This window comes from Mustela erminea, chromosome 9, assembly GCF_009829155.1.
Source record: "Mustela erminea isolate mMusErm1 chromosome 9, mMusErm1.Pri, whole genome shotgun sequence".
Classification (NCBI taxonomy): domain Eukaryota; kingdom Metazoa; phylum Chordata; class Mammalia; order Carnivora; family Mustelidae; genus Mustela; species Mustela erminea.
The window spans coordinates 42,480,592-42,504,028 of NC_045622.1; the positions used below are offsets into that span (position 1 = coordinate 42,480,592).

At 40.5% G+C, this 23,437-nt stretch overlaps 1 protein-coding gene and 1 long non-coding RNA gene across 5 annotated transcripts in view; one reads left to right on the plus strand and one right to left on the minus strand.

The window, feature by feature from the left end:
- LOC116599193 overlaps positions 1 to 17,510 on the minus strand; it is a 29,130-nt gene extending 11,620 nt beyond the window's left edge. For 2 of the 3 annotated variants that reach the window (XR_004289270.1, XR_004289271.1), the window contains exons 1-3: positions 17,424 to 17,510; positions 15,502 to 15,620; positions 1,315 to 1,405 (exon numbers count right to left, since the gene is read on the minus strand). This is a non-coding gene — a long non-coding RNA (uncharacterized LOC116599193). The remainder of the gene's footprint in view (positions 1 to 1,314; positions 1,406 to 15,501; positions 15,621 to 17,423) is intronic. The other variant, XR_004289272.1, reaches the window with a different exon arrangement.
- GRM5 (glutamate metabotropic receptor 5) overlaps positions 1 to 22,830 on the plus strand; it is a 563,943-nt gene extending 541,113 nt beyond the window's left edge. For both annotated transcript variants that reach the window (XM_032358929.1, XM_032358930.1), the window contains 2 exons: positions 363 to 458; positions 17,448 to 22,830. In XM_032358929.1, the coding sequence (XP_032214820.1) occupies positions 363 to 458; positions 17,448 to 18,375 (1,024 nt within the window). In that variant the 3' untranslated portion in view covers positions 18,376 to 22,830. The remainder of the gene's footprint in view (positions 1 to 362; positions 459 to 17,447) is intronic.
- The last annotated feature ends 607 nt before the right edge of the window (positions 22,831 to 23,437 follow it).

Sequence of the window (23,437 nt, forward strand, 5' to 3'; positions counted from 1 at the left end):
CATGTCCGGCGCACGGTAAACACTAAATGAATTCTAATTTATTGATATCATTCTTTTCCGTAGAGGTTAGAAACTGCCTTCCTTTTACCGTTGACAGTTAAATGTGATGAAATCCTAGATTAATAGGCCATATAGAAGAGCAGATCATGTGTGGTTTAAAAGCATAACAAAATCATGCCCGACGTGATCCACATGCCATCACAAGCATCTAACACGTGTTACAGGTCAGCCACTGCAGGGAAGAGCAGAAGCCCGCTTTACCATGGGAACGCCCTCTGCAGCCACCGCCCTTCCTCAGCCTGGCCAGTTAAGCACACAATCATATCTTTCTGTTTGCTCCTGTCCTTGTTCATGCTCACCAGGTACAAAGACAGGAGACTGGCCCAGCACAAGTCGGAAATAGAGTGTTTCACCCCCAAAGGGAGTGTGGGGAATGGTGGGAGAGCAACAATGAGCAGGTAAGCAAACCGTGAGTGGCCTGAGGTGGTGTGAACTCAATGTCCGCAAGCTAGAGGAACAGGTGGCTCCCTGGTCTAGGTCCTCGCTCCACTGTGTACCCCATGCAGTGTGTCCAACCAGGGCCACCACTGGTTCTCTGTGTGTGTTTGATTTGCAAAACCCATGCCATCCTTATGTGAAGTGATGGGAGCCTCCTGTCCCAGATGCTGCTGTTTCCCAGGGTCGTGTGCTTTGCATGTCTGAAGCCTTAGCTCACACTTGGTTCTCCCATGGAGTTTAGCTTATTGGTCAAATGCTTCTGGAGTTTGCAAAGTGGAAGAGATTGGAGGAAATTCACTTTTTGGGACTGACCAATCAGTAAAACAAATGTAAAAGCCTAGGACTAGTTCTGAGGGAAGGACTGTAATGAGGGAAGATTCCAGCCCTGATCCCAGACAAACCTGGGTATTATTCTTTGTTTCAGTATAACATCATCTTACAGCCAAGGGCAAATGCCGTGCCAAACTAGTGAGCTGTAGAGGCAAGAGGCTCTTCATGAACTGAAATCAGGAAAGCTAGTCCTCCTCTAGCTACCATAGCTTTGCAGCTCCTTTCTTTCTCTGTGTCTGGTGGCCAACATCCCCTGTCGCTGCGCTGTGCATGTCCCTTCCTACCAGGCACTCCCGACTGAGCTGTGCCCAGTCAACTGGGTTATTTAGAACTATAAGCATCAACTTAGCTGTGTTGCATGAAGTGAACGTGCTTTATTGCATGGGACCGCGTTTCAAGAAAAGGGCTCTGGAGATAAATACTGTCAAGATTGGCATCAAACAGTTCCAGAATCTCGGAGGAGTCTTGAGCTGGGGAATCACTCACCATGAACTAACTCTCCACTTCTACTTTATTGTGGCATTTCCCCATCCATCGGTGGTACAAAGGTGTGGAAGGGAAGCTCCTGAAAGTCAGCCTGGGTGAAAAAGGAAAGGGGAAGTTCAGGAAGTACAGCATGTACATGTATGTGTGCGTGTGCGGAGACCAGAGCTTGGCATCCAGCTCCCCAGCAAGAAGAAGATCCTGTGGAGCCCTGTTGAACTTTCACCCCAAATATTGTATTTGCTTCCTCTGTAGTAGGCTCCTTCTGGTTTTCAAAATAATGTCTTTCTCCAAGGACCACCACATTGCACAACTTCTGGGGGGGGGCAGTGGAATTCATGTTGCAGTCTATGAAAATGGTACCTAGAACTGTGTAGTGTATAGTCTGGCCAATCTTTTATAGCAGCCCTGGCAGAGAGGTTGGCCAGCTTCATCCATGGCTCCCAGGGACAAGGCATTGAGAACATGTGTACCTGTGTAGACATACATATATATGCATGTATGCGTTAGTGTATCTGATGTCCTTATGCCCATGATCGCTTTATATAGCCATCTTTGGATCTCAGTGTGTCTGGAAGATAAGCCTCAGTGGATCATTTTGTGGGAGTAACTCAACAGACCGCTATTGGGCCTTCTAGTTTCCTTTCCTTCAGATATGACAAAGTGCTATAATTCCTGTTCTTGAAAATCAGTCAGACAGCACTGGAGTTGGCTGGACAAGGTGAAATGACTGTATTAAATGAATACAGGGGCCCTGTCCAGAGTGACTTCTGATTTGAAGCAGTTATCTAGGACTGGACTTCCCAAACTTGGCTGCCTATCAAATACACAGAGACAAAATCTGTACTGTAGCAACTGTCCTAGGTCATTCCAATTTATACCTATAAATCGATATGGTGGAGTAATCCATTCGTCTAGGAGATGACATGGAGCTATTCATGGTAAACATTAGGTCTCCATTGTGTCATGCATTGGTCTTGGCAGTGTTTAGTCAATGTTTAGAAATCTCCGGTCCAAGCAGCCCAGCGATGGATTACATTTGCTCAAGGCTGTCCTGAATGAGTATGGGTAAAGAGAAAGTGGGACACAGAGGGTAAGGGGACTCTAGGTTAATGAGACCAGATTCCTTGGGTCAGGTCCAAATCTTCAGAAAGAGCAATTCAATGTATCAATACTGGGAATAGTTCAAGTTTCTCTACAACAGCAAAATAATAGTTAGCTTTTGTTCCCTCACTTGTTTGGATATAGCCAAGGTAATGACAAGGCTTATTACACTGATACATCCAGGTGAAGCCCAGGGGACTACTGCATGCCCTATTAAGGATCGTTCTCTTGGAATGACCACCTCAGCCCCATGGATAAATGTAATTCACTGGAAACAAATGGTCTTCCTGTCCTACTTTTTCTTCCTTCCCATTTACTTAGTATTAAATAAAACAAGATAGAAGAGAGTGAAAGTACTCGGGAGGGAAATCAAGTCCTTCAGTGTTGTAAAGAGAGCTTTCCATTAGGGAGGAAAAAATGCCTAGAGACACCTGAAAGGAGAAGCCAAAATGTCTAAGACTGTCAAATCTTTTTTTCCAGTCTCATATTTGTTTATATAAATATGCACACATACATACACAATGACGTTTATCCAGGAGAAATAAGTTGAAATGAATATTAAGAGAAAAGATATGAGAGGAGACAACGGCAATGTAAACCATTTCTAAATAAGACGGCTCAGTAGTTATTTCCAGTGTGCTTCCTCTGGAATTGAACAGAAGGGCTGGGGAAAGAATCACCACTCCGCTTTTACAGATACTTTTGACATCAGCTGTGGATGCCCTCCTTCTTATGAGCTCCCACTGCCCTCCCCCTCATTGCTTCCTAGAGTCAGAGTCAAGCATATTTACTCTGCAAACATCTGGGCTGGTTCTATAGCCTTAACCAAATAATCCATCCCAGGGAGGGGCTAAAGGAAGCTCAAAACAGCAGAAAACCTGGAATGTTGCCGTGCATCTCATTTGCCTATGTTTTCTATGCTGAAACTATGCAAAGGACAGGAGCTGGTGAATTCATGCCAGGGATAGTTCTTCCAGAGCCAAGTTACCTGGCAGGGGAGGGAGTTTTCTGGGGCATGCTGCCCTAGAGCTGAACACTATCATCTCACCTGAAATGATGACAGGGCCTTAGAGACACTCCCTCACTTCTCCCTTTTCCGTCTACCCCAACATTTGGAAAGGAATAAGAACATTATATGTATCCCTTACACTCTAGCTTCCTGAAATATTATGTTGTTGTTTTCCTTTTATGCGAATTTTTTTCCCTTCTGTCAGATTCTAGCATAACTTGTCATCTTTTCATATTCCCACAGTGGACAGTCTAAGTGTGTTTCAGAGCAGAGACCTCCTGATGCCAGGAGAAGTGAAAGACAGTCCTAAACAGGGAGGTGCTCTAAGAACCGGAAATTCTCTAAACCCTATTATCGTGTGAGTTTATACCAAGATGGTCCACCTCTGAGATGGCTAAAACCTCAACAATGAATGTTATTATCTCCTGTCTCAGCACGGCCATTCCATCCGCATCCTCATTGGAGTCTGTGTTCTGAAGTGCTTATGTCATACCCCATGAAGGAGAGGCAAAAACATTCTGAGCCTCCCTGTCTCTCTTTGGAAAAGGGCTCCCTAATCAAATGAAATAGATAGATCTATAGTTCCCCTCCAGTGCTTGAAGGAAGGAGGGTGGTACATGGTTATTTTTACTGTTGCAATGTCATGATATCAGTTACGTAAGGTATTAATCCACTTGAGTAACTGATTTTCACCTAGTAGGTGTAGCATTTAATTTTAATGGGTATAAATGTTTCATAGAGCCTTCAGAGAATCTGGTAATGGTGACGTCATAGTCATGAGGAACTCAGATTTGAAAAGCAATCCTAAAATGTGATGTCTGTGTTAACACTGTTTTGCCTTTCATTGATTCAATTATTTCTTCCTTCATGTAACACTCATTTTATTAAGCAACTACCACGAGCTAAGCACTTACAAGACTCTAGAGACAAATGGGTAAAAATAACTTGACTGATGTCCTTGAAAATCCATAGTCCACAGGAGAACAGAGTCAAAAACAAAAACAAAAAAAAACACAGATAATTGCAATGGAAGAGAAACCCTATCCCAAAGGAAAATTTATGTGTCCAATTAACTCCTCATTTGATATCAAAAAACTACAGCTTAAGCCAGTGCAAACAGTATTAAGAGTAATATAAACTAAATAATAGTCACCTGAACTGAGTGTTCAGAAAGGACTACACACATATATAAAATTCAGAGCCACAGAGAGAAATGATCTATCTTTCTAGTATGAAGCTAGCTAGTTTCATAGTGATAGGACTGCTGCAGTAGTCTTCTCTTCACTCCTCCCCAGAGTCAGTTTCAGATCAATGTTCTAACTTTCATTTAGAGATATTCTAAAGCAAGTAAAAATAATTACTTATTACCCTTGCTGAAATTACGATGCCTCAAACACAGCAGCAGTACCTTCCCATTGGTTATGCACTAAATTCTCCCAACAATGATCTTTCCATGGTACAGATGAGGAAAATGAGGCTCAGGGATATTAAATAATAGAGTGATTTAGTGAAAATTCTGAAGTCAAAGACTTTAAAACCTGATTCTAGCACTAGCCAGTGTGACCTTGAAGCACCATTTTACCTCTTTAATCTCCATTGTCTGTAAAATGAAGATAATAATAGAGCACTTCCCTTCCTATATGGTGCTGTGAGAACTAAATGAGATAATGCAAGCAAAGCACTTAGCAGGCATTCAATAGATTCTATTTAGTATTACTGTTCCCCAAGTCCACTCATCTTATAAAGTCCTTTTATGGGGTCTTTTCTACCATTCTCCACCTACCATCACCCTTGTTTTCTCAACAACCAATTCTGGAAAAGTATGTAGAACAAAATCTAGTAGTATCAATGAAATTAATTCAATGATATAATTTCTCTGCCTTAAAATTCATATTCTCCCATGGTTCTCCCTAGTGTTTAGATACACCAGACAACTGGCTTTAAGTGTCTTACCTATATGGTCTTGTACTTCATCTTTAAAAATGTAAACAATAAAGTCCACACTGGAGCCGAACTCAGGGTGATTCTGGAGTTCATGCTCTAACCACTATGATATCTGTCACCTGCGATAAAATCCAAACCCACACACTCAGAATACAAGGAACTTCACATACTAACCCTAGTCTAACTCTTTGACCTTTTATTCATGTTTTGTCACATATGTTCTCTTCTCTAAAACCCCAAATTTCTTACAATTCTCCAAACAAAGCTGACTCCTTCCTACAATTTCACACCCTAACACATGCTGTGTCTCCCCCTGAATTGCCCCTCCTTGCTCCTTTAATCCATCTTTTCCAACCCCTATTCCTATTCTAGTTGGCAAACTCTTACTCAGTTTTCAAAATCCAAATCTAATGTCAATTCCTCTTCGAAACCTTTCCAAAATTCTTACATTCTACTTTACATCTGCCCAAACTCATAGTTCTAAAGTATTTTGAGTTACCTCCAATACTGCCATATTATCTCATCACCTATCTCTTCCTAATAAACTTGAAGTTTTTGAAGACAAAAACATGTCCTGTTCAATATTCCACTCTCAGTATCCAAAAGTGCTCTGGGACTGTAGATTCAGTAAATCAGTCAATAAGAGGGCAAGGAGAACCTTTCTGTACGTAGGCTGCCCTGTTTTAGGGACCATGGGGTGTTCCAGAAAATATGGAATAATCTCCACACTAAAGAACTGAGAGTCTTTTTCTTTTATTTTTTAAAAAGATTTATGTGTTTATTTGAGAGAGATTGCATGGAGAGGAGGGGCAGAGGGAGAGGGAGACAGAGTCTCAAGCAGACTCCATGCTGAGGGTAGAACCTGACATGGGGCTCAATCTCATGACCCTGAGATCACAACAATGGATGCGTAATCGACTGCGCCATCCATGTGCTCCTGACAATCTTAATAAAGGTATAAAATTCATTCTGATGGAAGCCGCAGGAGCAATCGGCTATTTTAAGGTATAGTTATATCTATCATCCAAATAATAAGGCCCAGATTTGAATAAGGGAGGAAGAAAGCAACATGTTTCCAGTTCAGGTTTTTAGAATCCTTGGAAGAAAATGTCACAAAATATATTCAAAGAATGTTAGATGAGCAAGAGAGAAGAAAAGGCAGAAGTGGACATTATGGATCAAATTGGCATAGCCAACATTACCTGCTCTATGCTCTTCTTGGAGATTTTCAGTAAATCCTTACAAAACAAAGACTCGAGGGGAACTTGGGATGGCTGGGCATGGAGCCGGCTTAAGATTCTGTTTCTCCCTCTCCCTCATCACCACCTCCGGGGAAATCAGTGAGCACTCTCTTAGGGAGGAAGGAAGGAAGGAAGCAAGGAAGTTAGGAAGGCAGGCAGACAGACAGACGGACTTGAGAAGCTCCACAGAAAGCAGTTTAAATCTACTTAACTTATCTGGCCATAGAGCCATTTATTCAACCTATGGTCATTCTCACTTTCTATACAGTTTGCCAACCAGTTTTATAAAAGCATATCAAACAGGAAAAAAAAATAAAAAGGAACAGGGTGCCTGGGTGTCTCAGTTGGTTAAGATCTGCCTTTGGCTCAGATCCTGATCCCAGAGACCTGGGATCCCAGAACCCCGCATCGGGCTCCCTGCTCAGTGGGGAGTCTGCTTCTCCCTCTGCCTCTGCTCCTCCCCTACTCGTTCTCTCTCTCTCTCTCACTCAAATAAAAAATTTTTTTAAAAAAGTAAAGGAACAAAGTTACAGATTTTTGAGTAACTTATAATAATTTCCTGGAATCTTATTAAAAGAATTTCTTAGGGAAATATTTTGGAAGTCTGACAAAAACTGAGTTCAGCTAATGTCTTGTGATCAGACTAGAAATGATTAACTTCAGTAAATGCCACAAATATAAAAGAATATAAACCAGATTCTTAATTTCCTTTGCTTATTTTTCCAGAAGAATCACTAATTGCTGTAAGTATATTCTACTTCTTCTTTCAGCATGGTATAATATATACGTAATACATATGTGGCATAGTATGACTTAGTAACAGGACCGCTTGGGTTCCCTGGCTCTCTGCTCTCAGTTTCCCTCAGTCCTCTTCTTGTCTAACATCCTTTTTGTTGGCCAAAAAAAAAAAAAAGAAGAAGCTGCTCAAAATCTTTTGTTAAGGCTGCTGTCCTTGCCCATGAAATACATATATATGATAATTTAGTAGTTATATACAAATATAAGTATTTATGTATAGATATAGAGACAAAAGATCCAATAGCTTATAATTTCTTATAAAAGGGAGGAAGGGGAACCAGAACTATCTCATAGAACAAAGGCCACAAAGGGAACAATCTTGGGAGTTATCAGTTCAAATTCTTGAACTCTAGAGGAAGAAGTCAATACTAGAGGCATACTTAACTTTTATTCCTGCCACAAAATACTGAAAAAATCTTGCAATGTCCACCTAATCTTGTCACCATATTCCCGGTAGGTGGATAATACCAAAATAAGGACAAACTATTCAGCAGAGCTAAATGCTCTGGAAACTTGAATCACTATTTCAGCTAATCCTATGTTTCATGAATCCTTTTGAATGGATTCCTTAACATAAGAATTATTTATTCTTAAAAATGTTACTTCACCACTTAAGGCATAAGGAATCTTTTTTCTAAGCAGAAATCATTTCTTCAGCAACTATTATCACAATCCTGGGACAAATGTCTTATTCTCCACTCCCTCAGTATTCATCTCTGCAATGTTCAGGTCAATGTTAATAGAGAGCTTTGGCATTTATCATCAGGTCATTTTACGGATACAAACTTGGGTGTTATTATTTCCCTGGATGCTCCATTCGGATGTGTCTTGTTAGTCCTTTGGTTTTTGTGTGTCCTTAGCACACAGACAATACCACATGTTGACAATGATTCTGGATTTGAGGTCCAATTTGAGGCAGTGTTTTGCCTTCATTTGACTTGGGCACAGGTTCTATAAGCCTCAGATTTTGCATCTAGTGCAGGTTAATAATAATATCTGTTTATTTTTTAAAGATTTTATTTATTTATTTGAGAGCAAGAGAGAGAGCAGGAGCAGGGGGAGGGAGAAGCAGACTCCCCGCTGAGCAGGGAGCCCAATGCGGACTGGATCCCAGGACCCCTGAGATCATGGCCTGAGCCAAAGGCAGCTGCTTAACCACGCCTCGTAGGCATCCCTAATAATATGTTTATATGAGGCCTTCAAGGCAAATATGAATTTGCTTCCTTTCCCTAATACTCCCAGCCCACTCCCCTGCACCAGGCACCAAACCAAGCATAGGAAATGCACATAGTCATTGCCCTTAGAGTGTTCAAGGCTTCGTGCAGAAACAGATTTGTAAATAAGTGGTTAAAAATACCATGCAATAAGTGCTATGTTAGACAGCTGTCGTGAAGGTCAAATATAATAAAACAGATGGAAACACCTTGTGAGATGTAAAGTTCTATTCCAAGGAGAGCTATTATCCTCCCAGGATTCTCCTCTTCTTCGTCACCAATCCCAATCCCATGTTTTATTCAAGCTTTCAATCAAGCTGGATTCCTCCACCAAGGCGTCTTGGTGGTATCAGCCAAGGGGTGCAAAACAGCCATGTCTTCTATTGCTCCCTCTTTATGAAATTGTAATCTGGGCTTTATGGTAATTGCTGTAAGAAAATAATTTCCGGTTTGGATAAAAAAACATCCTCTAATCTTAGTTGAAGCACCTCAACTAAAGTCTAGAAATTATATCTCAGTACAAGGAGTGGTTTAGTTTGAGGATTGAGCCCAGGTTACTGAATTTTAAATTTAAAAAAATAGTTTCACTTGAGAAAGAAGAGACTGTAGTGATCCAACAGAATGCCTTTGCTTGGCACATGTTCCTGCTTTATGGCCCTTTATGACCTTCGTTAGATGCTTTCTCCTTATGAGGATGGGGGGGAGGGGAGTAGCACCTAGAAGCACAAGGAACTTTAATAACCAACCCCCCCACGCACCATGGATTGTGATCTGTTGAGAAAGCATCCTGCTGAACCCAAGCCTAGTTAAAATAGAGCCAAGTGGTTCTCGTTCCACAAGGATTTTTATTAGGGACTAAATGCCTAGTGAGAGATGATCTCTGAGGGAATTATCATAGAAGCAGGCAGCCAGTAGCTCACTCCCAGCTACTAAAAAGGGAGGCAAAAATCCACTCCACAAGGTTGTTGGAAGGGTTTCCTGGGATTGAACATGTGGCATTAGCTGTTTTGCCATATATGCAACACACATATTAATTGAATTTTGTTTATTCGTGTTATTTTAACATTCCCCAGCCTTTAAGGCCTCGTTAATCTCCACTTTATTTGCAAATCCTTCCTTGAAACTTCTTTCCCCAGTAAGCAACCTTTTCTCTGCATTCCTCTGATACCAATAGGCAAGGACAAATGTCGTTTCTTTCACAGTAGTTTTCAGATCGGTATATTCCTTTCCGTCCTCATTTTTTTCACACCTGTTATCATCTTAACACTGTGTCCCTGCACTATGATAACAGCTTCTTAAATCTACCCTGGACACCACTCTTTTGCTTGTTTCAATCTTCTTGGTTCTTTATTGCCTGAAGGACTAATTAACTTAACAGATATTAATTAGGCCTTAACATATTCCTGAAGTATGACCAGGACTGGAGCAGACAAGGAATAAGGTCAATGGATGAATCTGCAGTGAGGTTTTAAAGCAGATTTTGGCAGGCTTCCTATATTTAATTGTTTTTGTGGAGCTCCAGAAATATGGAATACATAAAAGATTAAATAACACAAAAGAATTCCTACTGTTAAAGAATAACACAGAAAAGAACCCATGAGTATTTCGTTATATATTCATTCATTTATTGATTGAGTATGTAGATTACATATGTATCTAATAATTAGACCATATCTCTCTGGTTAAATATATTAGACCACCTCTCTATACTGATAAGAAGTCCGAGGTTAATTATTAGTGAGTTATTAAAATAGCAAAAGAAAGGAAAAGAAAGAAGATCCTTGTAGGTCATGGGTGGCCACAAGGCATTTTTTTTTTTATTTTCTAAGATTTCATTTATATATTTGACAGAGAGAGAGAGAGAGAGATCACAAGTAGGGAGAGAGGCAGGCAGAGGGCTGCCCTGCTGAGCAAAGAGCCCGATGCGGGGCTTGATCCCAGAACCCTGGGATCATGACCTGAGCCGAAGGCAGAGGCTTAACACACTGAGCCACCCAAGTGCCCCAAGACATTTTTATAGTAAACAAGAAAGTCCAAACTCTTAACCTGCTGTTCTTTATCCATCCCCATATAGGACTACTGCTTATCTTAGAATATCCTTTGTGGATTCCTGAACTTATGTCACTGCTCTTTCCTGGAGGGTAATGCCTACTGCTCTTTTTGGATTTTGCCATAATCTACTAATTTTTCTAGGTGTAGATACAATCTGTCTCCTGAGGCAAGCATCATTCCCTGGCCACTTCCCTCCTGCTAGAAATGATTTCTTCCTCTTGTGAAGTTTTGAATCCCTTGTGATCTGTACTCTACAGTTACCCAATGAACTACTTGCTCCCATGCTCCACAATCTCTCATTCTCCTTGTCCTCAGCACCCTTCCAACTGTCCATCTGCTTCCTTCTTTCAAGGACCTAGGGAAAAGATAAACAACCTCTTTCTATCAAAATACTAGGAATGATTCATATTCCTAGCCTTCTACGTGCATCTTCTCTCTTGCCTTTTTTGAGGGAAGTCTCATGTCAGCAGCTCTCCACCACAGTACCAAAAAATACTGATCAATCACAGTCATTTGCCAAGGTATCACATATCACTTGTTACCAATATCAGTTGAAATGTCAAAATTTGCAAAATAGTTATCCTTGATATTACACCATTCTCATTCAGTAGCATTCCAAAATAAGAGAGAAAATAAGTGTGCTACACATAAGACAACTAGATCACAGCATGGAGGGAAAAAGAGGGGCTAAAAATTGCTCTATGCTCTTTGTTTATATGGTGGTACAAAGTGCCTTCATCATCGAGGCATCCAATATTATCCTTGCCAAGTGTAAGTGCTCGGGTCAACCTATGCTATTTGAGTTAACAACCAAAGAGTGATATAAGGTGCTTTCTTGAGACTTCAAAGTATATGATTAAGAAGAACGAAGACATATGGTAATAGAGAACATAAATCAAATGACTAACTTATCGACTTAAAAATGCCTATCATCACCAGGTAACATCTGAGGGCTTGAAATAAGGACAGCTTACTTCAAAAAACAAATATGGGTGATGTACTTTCATGAAAAGTGAATTGGAAATCATGAGATGGTATTGGTTCCACGTTGTCATTTTCTCACTGCTTAACTTTGGGCAAATCGCCTATCTCACAGAGCCTCAGTTTTATTTTTGAAAGAAGGACCAAAACATGGATCCTATCTAACTCTGACAATCGGTTTTCCTAAAGTACTTTATAAAGCACGATGCAAATATAAGGTGATAGTGCTTCCAATTATTGTGTCACTGGAGGTAATTCATTTCCATTTACTCAAGTGTCTTTGTCTATACGTGTGTTTCTAATGCATACATCATCACAGCCATTTAACTTGTTTTTGTCAGCAAGATAGCTTTTTACATCCATTTATGGTGTAACTGGGGAAACTTATATGGATGATTCTGCCATTTTCTTATATATGGTGTATTTCTCAGTGTAATTGTCAAAATCAAGATGTCAGATTTTAGGCAAGGCTCAGAAAGAAAGTATTCCACCTAATTTAGAGTGTCTGAATGTGAACAATATCAAATTCTTCATCTTTTTAAAAACGTATTTCCATACTTTGTAATTCAAAACGAACTATGAAATGTGCAGAAAAATGGAACTGCAATTGGAAATTTTCTGCTTATAATATTCTTAATTCATGAAATTCTTTTACTGGCCTAGTATTTTCTGTAGTCATTCCAAAGACATATTTGCTAATGACATTATGAGCTTTTTAAAATTTTTTTTAAATATTTTTTTGTAGGGGCGCCTGGGTGGCTCAGTCGTTGAGAGTCTGCCTTCAGCTCGGGTCATGATCTCAAAGGTCCTGGGACTGAGCCCCGCACTAGCTCCCTGCTCAGCGGGTCTGCTTTTCCCTCTGCCTCTACTGTTCCCCCTGCTTGTGCTCTGTCTCTCTCTCTCTCTGTCAAATGGATAAATAAAACCTTTAAAAAATATATATTTTATGTATTAGGAAGCTCATAATCTTACTATTCCTCTCTCCTGGCTACTTCTAAACTCAAAATCATAAACAAGAGAGGTGTAGTAATGAAGATAATTTTTTCATGAAAAGAATGTGCTAATTTTCAAAGGATATATTTGATTATTCTGATACCCTAAATCTGTACAACTCATGAAGGTACTACTAAACCATGTAACAAAAGAGGATAAAGGCATAGTTTTTTTCATTCAGTGAAGTGTTCTGAGGATTTTAATTGTTTCTATGGCCTTAATAAAACCCTAACCAATTTTTCAGGAAAGAACCACACCGGCCATTCAACAGTCATTTTTAATTTTTTTTTTTTTAATTCAACAGCCATTTAAAATAAACACAAAAATTCTAAATTCCGTAGACTTTTTGAATGGTCAAACTCTCTTTATTAACATTTGCCTCCTAATGATGGTTTGCCATGGCAGAATGCTAATTCCTACAGGTTTTGGCAGATGAATAGAGAAACTGGGAGAGGTCATTGAGCTGGCATTCAGAGCCTGCTTGAAGTGAATAAATTATTTATGTGTCATGCATGGAATAGAAAAAGGAAGAATAAACTTCTGAGAATAAGGGTAGCTGGTGTCATTTTGGCAGACACAAACTGTAAACAAAAACAAAAAATGCAATCCTCAAATAACATTATCAAAATGTTCTTTTCTCCCTCCCAGAAAAGAACCAATTGTATAGTAGAAAGAACATTAGAAAACATAGTTTTATATTTGGGAAAGGGTTAATTGGTGCCTGGAAAGAGCACACTTTTTACAGGTTTTTTTGGCCAAACTATCCTTTCCAGATGTAGCAAACCATCTGTTCTGTCTCTCTCCATTCCTCTCTCCTCCTTTTTCTCTAATGCCTAAAATATTCAGTGGGGAAGGTCAAGTGCTATAGACAGGTAAGGAAAAGTTTGCTTTCTCTTGTCTTACCTCAGGGCCCTTAAGGCAAATGTATAATCCTGATCCAAAAAAAAAAAAAAAAAAAAAATCTCAACAACAGCAACAATAATGGTTTTATCTCAACTGGTTGTAAGATTTGATGGTGAAGTTTGTAGAGGTGCTGTGCTTTATAAATTACCCTCACATGTACTACCATTTGGATTCCTCCCAGAAATCATGTGAGGTAAGCAAGGGGAGGTTTATTTCTTCCTTTTTATATGAAAGAACAAAGAGGCACAAAGGTGTTAAGTGATTTGTCCACCATCACTCAGGGCCAGATCATACACCCACATTCTGGGGCTACTATCAATACTGCCTCCATAAACTTCCATCACTGAGAAATTTCACTAAAACAAATACACAAACACACACACACACACATATATATGTACCTACATACATACACATATATGTATATAAATTACAAAAAAAGGAACAAATCCTTTGTGATTTTCATAGTAGAAATGAAGATCTGTGTTTTTGTACTTAATTAATTAAATATCTTTTATTTGCATACACCGAGCACTACTGATTACAGTAAGTTATATGAAAAGTAGATTGATCCATAAAACAAAAGAAATGGTTTTTTTTTAAATATTGAATGTTTTTTAATATTGAATTATTTTTAAAACGTAATTCTAACAAAAACAATCAGTATAGATTTTTTTAAATGAAATGCATATATCCACTCAATTATTAGTTCAAACATATTATGGAACGCACGTACTGGGTACCCTGGCTATAGCAGGATAAGAAGAACCCTAGTTCTAACCTAGTCAAGGTTAGAAGGGTCGGAAAAGCATTCAAGGCAGGGTCAGAAAAGTATCTCAAGAAAAAGCAATTAAAGTAAAATCTGAAAAAAAAAAAAACAAAAACAAACAAACAAACAAAACCTGATAGGAAGAGCATAGTCAAAATGCAAGGAAGAGACAGCGAGGGGGGAACACCATGAAAGAGCATTTTGGGAAGATGTAAACTGTGGAATATTGTAGAATTTAGTGAAGTGGATGCAATCACTAAGCAGACAACTTAGCATGGAAAAAGACCACAGACCAAACCCGATGGAACAACCAAAAATATCTTATGGCTTTACCACATAAAATATTTTACTTTACACTGAATTCCCTGTTTCTCAGCCAGAGCTCAAAATCACATGAGTATATTGATTTTCTGAAATGCAATATTCACATGGAATGAAAAAACTAACACTCTTAGATACCTTCTCCTTACAAGAACCTTTCACACTTGTACAGTCTGTTTCATTGAATCCTCACAACCACCTTTGCTAAATTACATCCTCTCTGCTTTTGATCAAGGCTTTCAGACTATTATTTTCCAATCATTCAGGATGGGAGATCCAGGATTAGAACCCAGATTTTAGGTTCCTTTGTCTACTGAACTTTGAGGACACCATGCAATGGTCCCGTTAGCTTAAGAAAATCCCATTTGTCCAAAAAGTGCTTATTAAAATTTCCCATTTTGGAGGGAAAAAAAAACCCTGTCATAACCCAAGGAATGAAAGGAAGTGCTCAGATTTGGCCTCCATTTCTCTGATGTCTCCTGCATCCATTTCCACTGGTGTGCAGCTTGTCTGTCTTGTGCTCTCTCTCCCATATGACCATAGACACTATGAGCAAAGGCATGGCAGGCCGCAATGTCAGTACTCTGTGCAGACTGGCTGGGTAGGATAGCTTCCTTCTCGCACATTCATCCAAAGTCTTTTCAATGTGCCATCATGTTTTTAGGCGCCACTACATGTGATTCCTGTCACCATTAATAGCCAGAGTTATGCTCCATCAAAACCTCTCTATGCCGGAAGCAAGAATCTTTCTACAGTAAAGCTTGGTAGGATAAATCCAGTTAGGCTTCTAGTTTCTAGCCCATGCTTTGTATTAAAAGCGGCCTCAGCAACCTGAAAGATTAATTGTCCTTTCCAACATACCTGTTTCTTATCCTGCTGGTAGGAGAGAAAAGGGATTGTTGGCAACAATCCTCCCAATGAAATCCCATAAAGAGTCTGGCCCATTTCTTCTGTGCCATGTTCCAGAAGTTAGTAGACACCTGGGAAGAAGAAAGTAATGCACTAAAAACATAAAAGGTGGCAGGTCAGGTTAATGCAAAAATGTAGAAACAAATCTGCAAAGGAAAAGTTGGGTTGACAGGGCCTATTCTGCTACTGGAGATGCACGTCAGCCTCCAAACCTGGAAAGAATTTATCCATTCTTTGCAGGAAGAGGGGCAGGGGAGGAGGACATATCTCGTTCCAGAATTCTGAATGACACCAGGTTGCAAAATATTGGGTAGATTAAATAGAATGAGATCTCAGAGGAAGAGCAGAAAAAGGAAGACCACAAAGAGGAAAGGGACAGATGTAAAAAACGAGAAGCAGGATGGGAAAGAGGAAGCATCCTGTCATAGGATCTGCAGAAACATGGGTCTATTTTCAAAGGAGTAGGTGTCTCTGGCAGTCCATGGAAGATGGACTCCAAATACAATTCAGACCCCTTCCTGGAAAAAAGCAGTTCAGTCCTCCAGCAAGGAGGCCAAGGGAGCAATGGGAACCCAGAAAGAAAGGAGAGCTTCCTGCTAGAGTTTCTCAGTTTGGGAAACACCTGCAGTGTCATCACTTTGGGGATGGAGTGCTGCAAAATGCATAGATCCTTGGAACCCAAACCAGACCATCAGAATCTTCCTGGGGTCCTGCCAGGACAAATAGCGGACAAATGCCCTATATGAGTGTTAGGCATGATTAAGTTTCATCAACCCTGGCTGAGATGAGAAAACTGGGTGGCCAACGCCTTTTGTTCATAGACTGCTCAAGGTTCTCACTTGGTCACACCATCTAGGACAGAAAGAGATCCCCTCCCTACAGAGATCTTGGATTCCTTTGTCATGAGAAATCCCCAATATCCCCCACACTCTCTCCACAGAACATCCCTGAAGGTCTGGCCACATCCTCTGACCACTAGTGAGGTTCCTGAGAGAGGGTCTGTGGTTTCAGAAGTTGCGTCATATTTACTGGTAAGGAGGACAGAGTCAGGACCTGAGGCTGTGGCACCAATTCCATCTTCATCAGAGGCGCTTTCAGACCCCAGGATGGAAACCAAAATGGACTGCTAAGAGAAAGGGAAGAGGGGGAAAGGTCCTAAGAAGTCTAGTGAGCCAGAAACACGCATCAAGACCCTAACTGGAAATCAATATGCTCTCTCATAGAATTGTGATTCAAGCTATAAGCCTAAAAACAAATTTGGGAGGAAAATTGGGGTGAAGTAGAAACGCTCTAATTAATTAGAAATTTGTGTATGTGTTCAATGAATTTCTATTTTCCAGCAGATAAGCCAGGCTAACTAAAACCATGTTCAAAGTCTGGAGTTGCGAAAGAAACCCCTAGTCAAATACACCAATAGTTGGCTTGCAGGATAAAAAGTGAACTGGAACCGCTGTCTATTTCCTGGTAACCCTTGACTCCTACCCTTTTCCTCCCCTCTGATGACTGGGCTGGTGAGTTGAGGTCCTAGTACTACCCTTTTCTTTCTGAGGCCGCCAACTTCAAGAAGCTCGTGCCCAGTACCAGGCACTTCTGCACACCGCCACAATACTGCAAGGCTTGGTTTCTAGCTTTGCGGCCTAACCAGCCCCTGCACTCCTGGGCGGGCTCAGAACTGCTGCTACATCTCCAATAATCTCCATCCTTTATCCTTCCTACTGTCCCCTGCCACACAGTTTCGAGGTAATGATAAACCGAAGGCCTCTCTTTAAGACCTCTGCCCGGGGTGTCCTCTGAAGCCTTCTTTCCTGAAAGACCAGGAGAAGTCCTTCCCAACCCGAGTCCCGTCACCCAGCAGTGGGGAACCTCCGAGTTACCTCTGGTCTCCCTTCTCTCCGCAGCTCCAACGGAAAGTCCGTCACGTGGGCCCAGAACGAGAAGAGCAGCCGGGGGCAGCACCTGTGGCAGCGGCTGTCCATCCACATCAACAAGAAGGAGAACCCCAACCAAACGGCCGTCATCAAGCCCTTCCCCAAGAGCACCGAGAGCCGCGGCCTGGGCACGGGCGGCGCGGGCGGCGGCGCGGGGGCCGCGGGCGGCGCGGGCGGGGGCGCGGGGGGCGCAGGCGGCGGCCCCGGCGGGGCGGAGCCCCCGGACGCCGGCCCCAAGGCGCTGTACGACGTGGCGGAGGCCGAGGAGCACTTCCCCGCGCCCGCGCGCCCGCGCTCGCCGTCGCCCATCAGCACGCTGAGCCAGCGCGCGGGCTCGGCCAGCCGCACGGACGACGACGTGCCGTCGCTGCACTCGGAGCCCGCGGCGCGCAGCAGCTCCTCGCAGGGCTCGCTCATGGAGCAGATCAGCAGCGTGGTGACCCGCTTCACGGCCAACATCAGCGAGCTCAACTCCATGATGCTGTCCACCGCGGCGCCCGGCCCCGGCGTGGGCGCCCCGCTCTGCTCGTCCTACCTGATCCCCAAAGAGATCCAGCTGCCCACGACCATGACGACGTTCGCCGAAATCCAGCCGCTGCCCGCCATCGAGGTCACGGGCGGCGCGCCCCCCGCGGCGGTGGCGGCGGCGGCGGCCCCGCCGGTAGGGGGCGCTGCCGAAGAGCCCCCGGCGGGGGCCGGGCCCGAGGCTGCGGCGGGGAAGCCGGACCTGGAAGAGTTGGTGGCTCTCACCCCGCCGTCCCCCTTTAGAGACTCGGTGGACTCGGGGAGTACCACCCCCAACTCGCCGGTGTCGGAGTCGGCCCTCTGTATCCCATCGTCTCCCAAATATGACACACTGATCATAAGAGATTACACTCAGAGCTCCTCGTCGTTGTGAATGTCCTCGGAAACCACGCTGGCTTCCGCCGACGGAGCCGAGACCTCCCGCGTTCACGCAGACCCAGTGACAAGCATAGTCGCCTGGTTAAGACCCGAGGTGGAAGATGCCAAGTGCACCCGCAACGGAAACATGAGATTAATAGTGCTATTTCACATCAACCGACGAAGACACCAACCACAAATCTTCTGGCAGATTTTCTTCTAGTGGCCTTAGAAAACACGGGCTTTTAAGAAACACTGCTTATCTTTTTGAGGGCTGACAAGGAGTCTGTCGAACCGGTTCCATACCAAGTGCTTTGCTCTAGGGAAGCAATGAGCGTGAAACAGCATAATGGAGGGGGAAGAGCATAGTTAATAAGCAACTGTAAAAAGTTTTGTTTACTTTAATTCTTTTCCCAGAAGATTCTTTGATTCACCAAACATGAATGTACATTTTCTAACAAACTCAAAATCTGGGACCAAAACGTCAACCTTTCTCTTTCTCTCTCTCTCTCTTTTTTTCTTTCTTTTTTCTGTCCTGTAAAGACCTTGAAAAGCAGTACCTGGGCCCAGTATTTACTGAGGCGTTGTTTTGAGTGTGTCCCATGCATAACACACAACGGGATAATGTGTGCTGCGCTGACGTGTGCAGGACTTTTACCAGAGACATTCCTCTCCGATTTGGTTTGAAATCCTCTTCCAGAAGCCTGCATCCAGGAGTCCACCTAGTTATTTCAACTCACCTCCATTAACCAAGAAAACCAGTGGAAGATTTCTTGACTATTTCACCATGTTGCCAATCAATACTGGAGTAGCAAAAAAAATATTTTCTGGAATACTGTTTTGTAATTCCCTCACTGGGGTACGTTGTGTAGCTGGAAATTCTCTTTATAATAATAATAATAATAACAATAACAATAATAATTCCTGAGCTCCAGCTTGGCTATCTCTTTCATGAAATGTGGCCACTCCTCCTTACGAATGCTGTTCCATTAGCATTGCCAGCTAAAATATTAATATATGCATTTGGGCTTCTTCATTCCTTTTCTTTGAGAACCTGATGCACAAAGAGCTCCTCTGTTCTTTTCGAGTCCCACCACTGGAAGAATGGTCTATAGACCCTCTGAAGACAGCGTCTTGATTGAAGGGACTGTTGTTCGAAAAGTTAACGCAATCTTAATACACTGGAAATTTTAAACTGTGTCAAGTCGGCTTAGCAGAGATTTAGCTATGCCAGTGAGCAGTGATTTTAACTTCTCTCGGCTGCTTAAATAGGGCAGCTATGAACTATGACAAATGTAGATTTTTCAAAGCAATACAGAATACTAAAACAGAGGAACCTTAATGAATATAAACCACACAGTCTTTCTTAGCCATTCCAAAAAGAGGCAAAGCAATTATTAATATTTCCTTTTTAAAATAATTAATATGATTTTGTGCACTTCATACTGTCACTTTTTAAATACTGCAGAAAAGAGATTTAAAGATATAATAGAAATACATGTGCTTTAATAGGCTCATATAGGTAGTATTCATAGCTCGAGACCTGCATCCACTGTCATCTCTTTCTTCTTCCCATTACAGCTCTCCTCAGGTGCCAAATGTTTCTTTTTGTTTGTTTGTTTGTTTGTTTTGGTTTGGTTTTGGTTTCGTTTTTAATTTTTAAATAAGGATGGTAATAAAAGGAGGAGGTATCCTATAAATTTAGAGTTTAGTTGATCTAGCCTTATACTAAAGATAGCCTTATGAAAAAGATTTGCTGAGGCAGAAGTATATTTTTAGCAGAAAGAAAAATAAATGAAACCTTTTTCTTTAGCTCAATATCCTTATTTTGGCATGTATTTTTTATTGTATATCTACTTTAAAAAAGGAATTGAGGAATGGAAATATATCCATTCACATAACTTACCATTCCCCAGTTTTAAAATTTATAATACGTATACTGCTTGACTTTCCTGATACCTGTTCTTAAATCTTTAAATCAAATCTCCCAGTATAAAATATTAAAAGCACACATTAATTTAGTAAAATATAAATTTTCAAAAATCAAACTTCCCATGCCAGATTTGAAAATGTCATCAGAGCACCCTGAAACCCAGTTCCAATGAGACTCTTGAAAGAGTGAATTTAGCCAAACTTTATGGTTTCATTGAAAGCGAATGTCTGCCTCTACTTCAAAAACAAATGTAAATATTTTGAATTTTGAATCATTAACAGCCCTCAATCCTCTTGAAAAGGGTGGCATTCACCTGGGGATTACCATCTTGATTTCTTAAACATTAAAACCTTTCCAAATATTGTCTAAATTTTAAATTTGCTTCTTAAACCCTTTGGTTGATTTCCATTTTATTCTGTATTGACCAATAGAAAAACAGTTTTAAAAACTTCTTCCTTGAGCAAATTCCTCTTCTAAACTTTTAGTGATGTATTTCGTTAAAAAGTACACTACCTTAATGAGAAAATTCATCAGAAATTAAAATTTAGTGCAAAATTAAATTTCCATCTGATAATTCTATATGAAATTATGATAAACTGTAATAAGAAAAATAATTTATCCAATTGAAGGAAAACAATATGTATTTTTCTCTGTGTTTCTGCACCCTTTGCCATTTCATTCAGTACATTGTATAATACATAATATTATTCGTAATGCATTCTTGGGATCTTTTATTTTGGAATGATGCTAGCTCTGTCTCTTTGCCAATTTTAATACCAGGTTCCAAGTAATAAATCTACAAGGAGAACTGAATATTCATTCTAGGGCTAGGATATGAACTTCGCAATTCATTTGGGTACCTATTTTCATTGAATTTCCTTGAAAACAGTCTGTTCCTGGTGTCCAGTGATAATTCAGTTGGACCAGCATGACCAAAAGGAAGGGGAAAGTACAGTGAAATGCTAAGATTCAGAAAAGTGACCCTACAGGACAGTTTGGTCCCAGGATGAAAGAAAGAAGACCCAGTTTGATCAAGTTATATGGACCATCTAAGCAGTCCACTCACTCTTCTGTTTTGGGAGAGGAGTAGGGGCAGAGAAGACCCTAAGTGGATTGGGAAGAAGCATCTCTCTGGGTGAGGGGTGGGGAACAGAGAGGGAGGACGCAAAGGAAAACCATATGAGATTTGAAAGAAGCAAAGAAAAACAGTAAATCCCCGAATGTGCTAATCCTTGTTAGTCAAAGTCTTTCCCAAACTTCTGCTGTTCCCAGCAAGCCATCAGGAAGACTAGGAGCTATTTCTGACTGTGAATGAGTTGTTACAATGGCTCTGCTGCAGTTCTGTGACTTCCAAACCAGGAATTTAACACTTTTTAAGAAAAAAACAAAAAACACTTCCTATGCTAGTCTCCCAGCAAAATGTACATGTTTTGGAGACTTCAAAAGTATCTGAGTTCACATTTAGCCACAGCTTCTTAATAACCCTTGAGCTGGCAGAATCTCTATAGTTAACCATTTACAATTTTATACTGTGAAAAAATACAGATCAGTGAAAAGCATAAAGATAAATCAAAATTCATTCTCAAGAGGGTCTGAGGCCTGGGAGATTCTCTACTATCTGCTAAAGAATGAGGTATGTATAAAATAGTTGGCTGAATTTCACTGATCTTCCCAATGTGAACAAATATACTATGTATATTGTGTGTATTTCTAGAATTCAATGGCAGCTGCTGGTGGTGTTGTAATTAGAAATCTATATAGAATATAGATGTTTTAGAAAGATGGTGCCAATCCTAAAAGATTTGTGTGGGCTACAAGTGCTTGTATTTACTTTTTTCTGCACTTTAACTGATTTGGTTTTAAAATTGTGTGCGCGTATCTGTTCTTTTTCTGTTGTTGCAGCTTGTACTATTAAAACAATAGAGAATGTTAAATTATTTTGATGTGAATTGCAAATGATTTTTTTCATAAAGTTTAACATTTTTATCAGCATTGTTTTGCTTTGTACTTGTATAAATGTGTTTTCTTTTAGCATTTGAAAGTACCCTTGCCTGTTTCTCAGTTGTCTAAATCATGTTACAGTTGGTGTTTGTGAAGTCAGTTACTTTTTGAAAAATATTAAAAAAGAAACTATGGTATGACTTTAAGATTCTTCCCCTTAAATGTTTAGAATGTTGTCTTAATAGTGTTTTTCCAAGACCCAGAGAGCCATACTATTAATTCATCTTTAAATTCTGAGTGATCTACACATTTGAATTATGGGATTTACATAGTAGCCTATGGACAATAGATTAAATTAAAAATGTAAACCAACCACAAACCAACCAGAGAAGCTGTCCTCAAAGACATCTACAAACATCTTTTAAGACATATTATTTTTTTTAAACAATGAAGCATGTAGGGATTAAACCTTGACTTTGTGTCTGGAAATATAAATACAAATTATAGTTCCACAGTTATCTGTGTTGATAGAGGTTACATCATAAAAATAATATAGATTATGGGTGTTTATATATCTGTGTATGTCTGGTTGTGTATACAAACATACACACATCTATATAGACATTTTCCTTTGGGTCCATCTATATATGTGTCTATGTGTGTATGTTTGTGTGTGCATGTATGGGCATATCTGTATAATTTTATGGGAAAAAATTACTTGTCAAATCACTTTCTACTTTGATGGATTCTTAAGCAAATTTACACTCCTTGAACACAGGTTATCTAAAACGTAAAAGCATGATGTGTGGAAGAGAAAAACAATGTAGATTTTAAAACATAGCTTCTCTCTGCTTCCCTACATTGTATTATTTATACACATATAATATGTATATACATATATTCTTATACATATGGAAATTGATACAAAATATGTTTGATCTTAAAAAAGAAAACCATTTTGTGTGCTTTGTCAGATTCTACTGCTTCAGTGTCTTCTATTCTGAAGTAATATAAATGGGCATATGTTTATATAAACTTAGGGTGGACGTGAGATACCTGGAACACATAAAGCAAATCATTTTCTAAAGACCAAATGAGTCTTCTAAGACTCCATAGACTCATGGTAGGCCAGTCAAAACCCGCCAACGCAATAGAAATAACAGTGAACTAAAAAATCCATCACCCTGGTGCATTTGACCTTGGA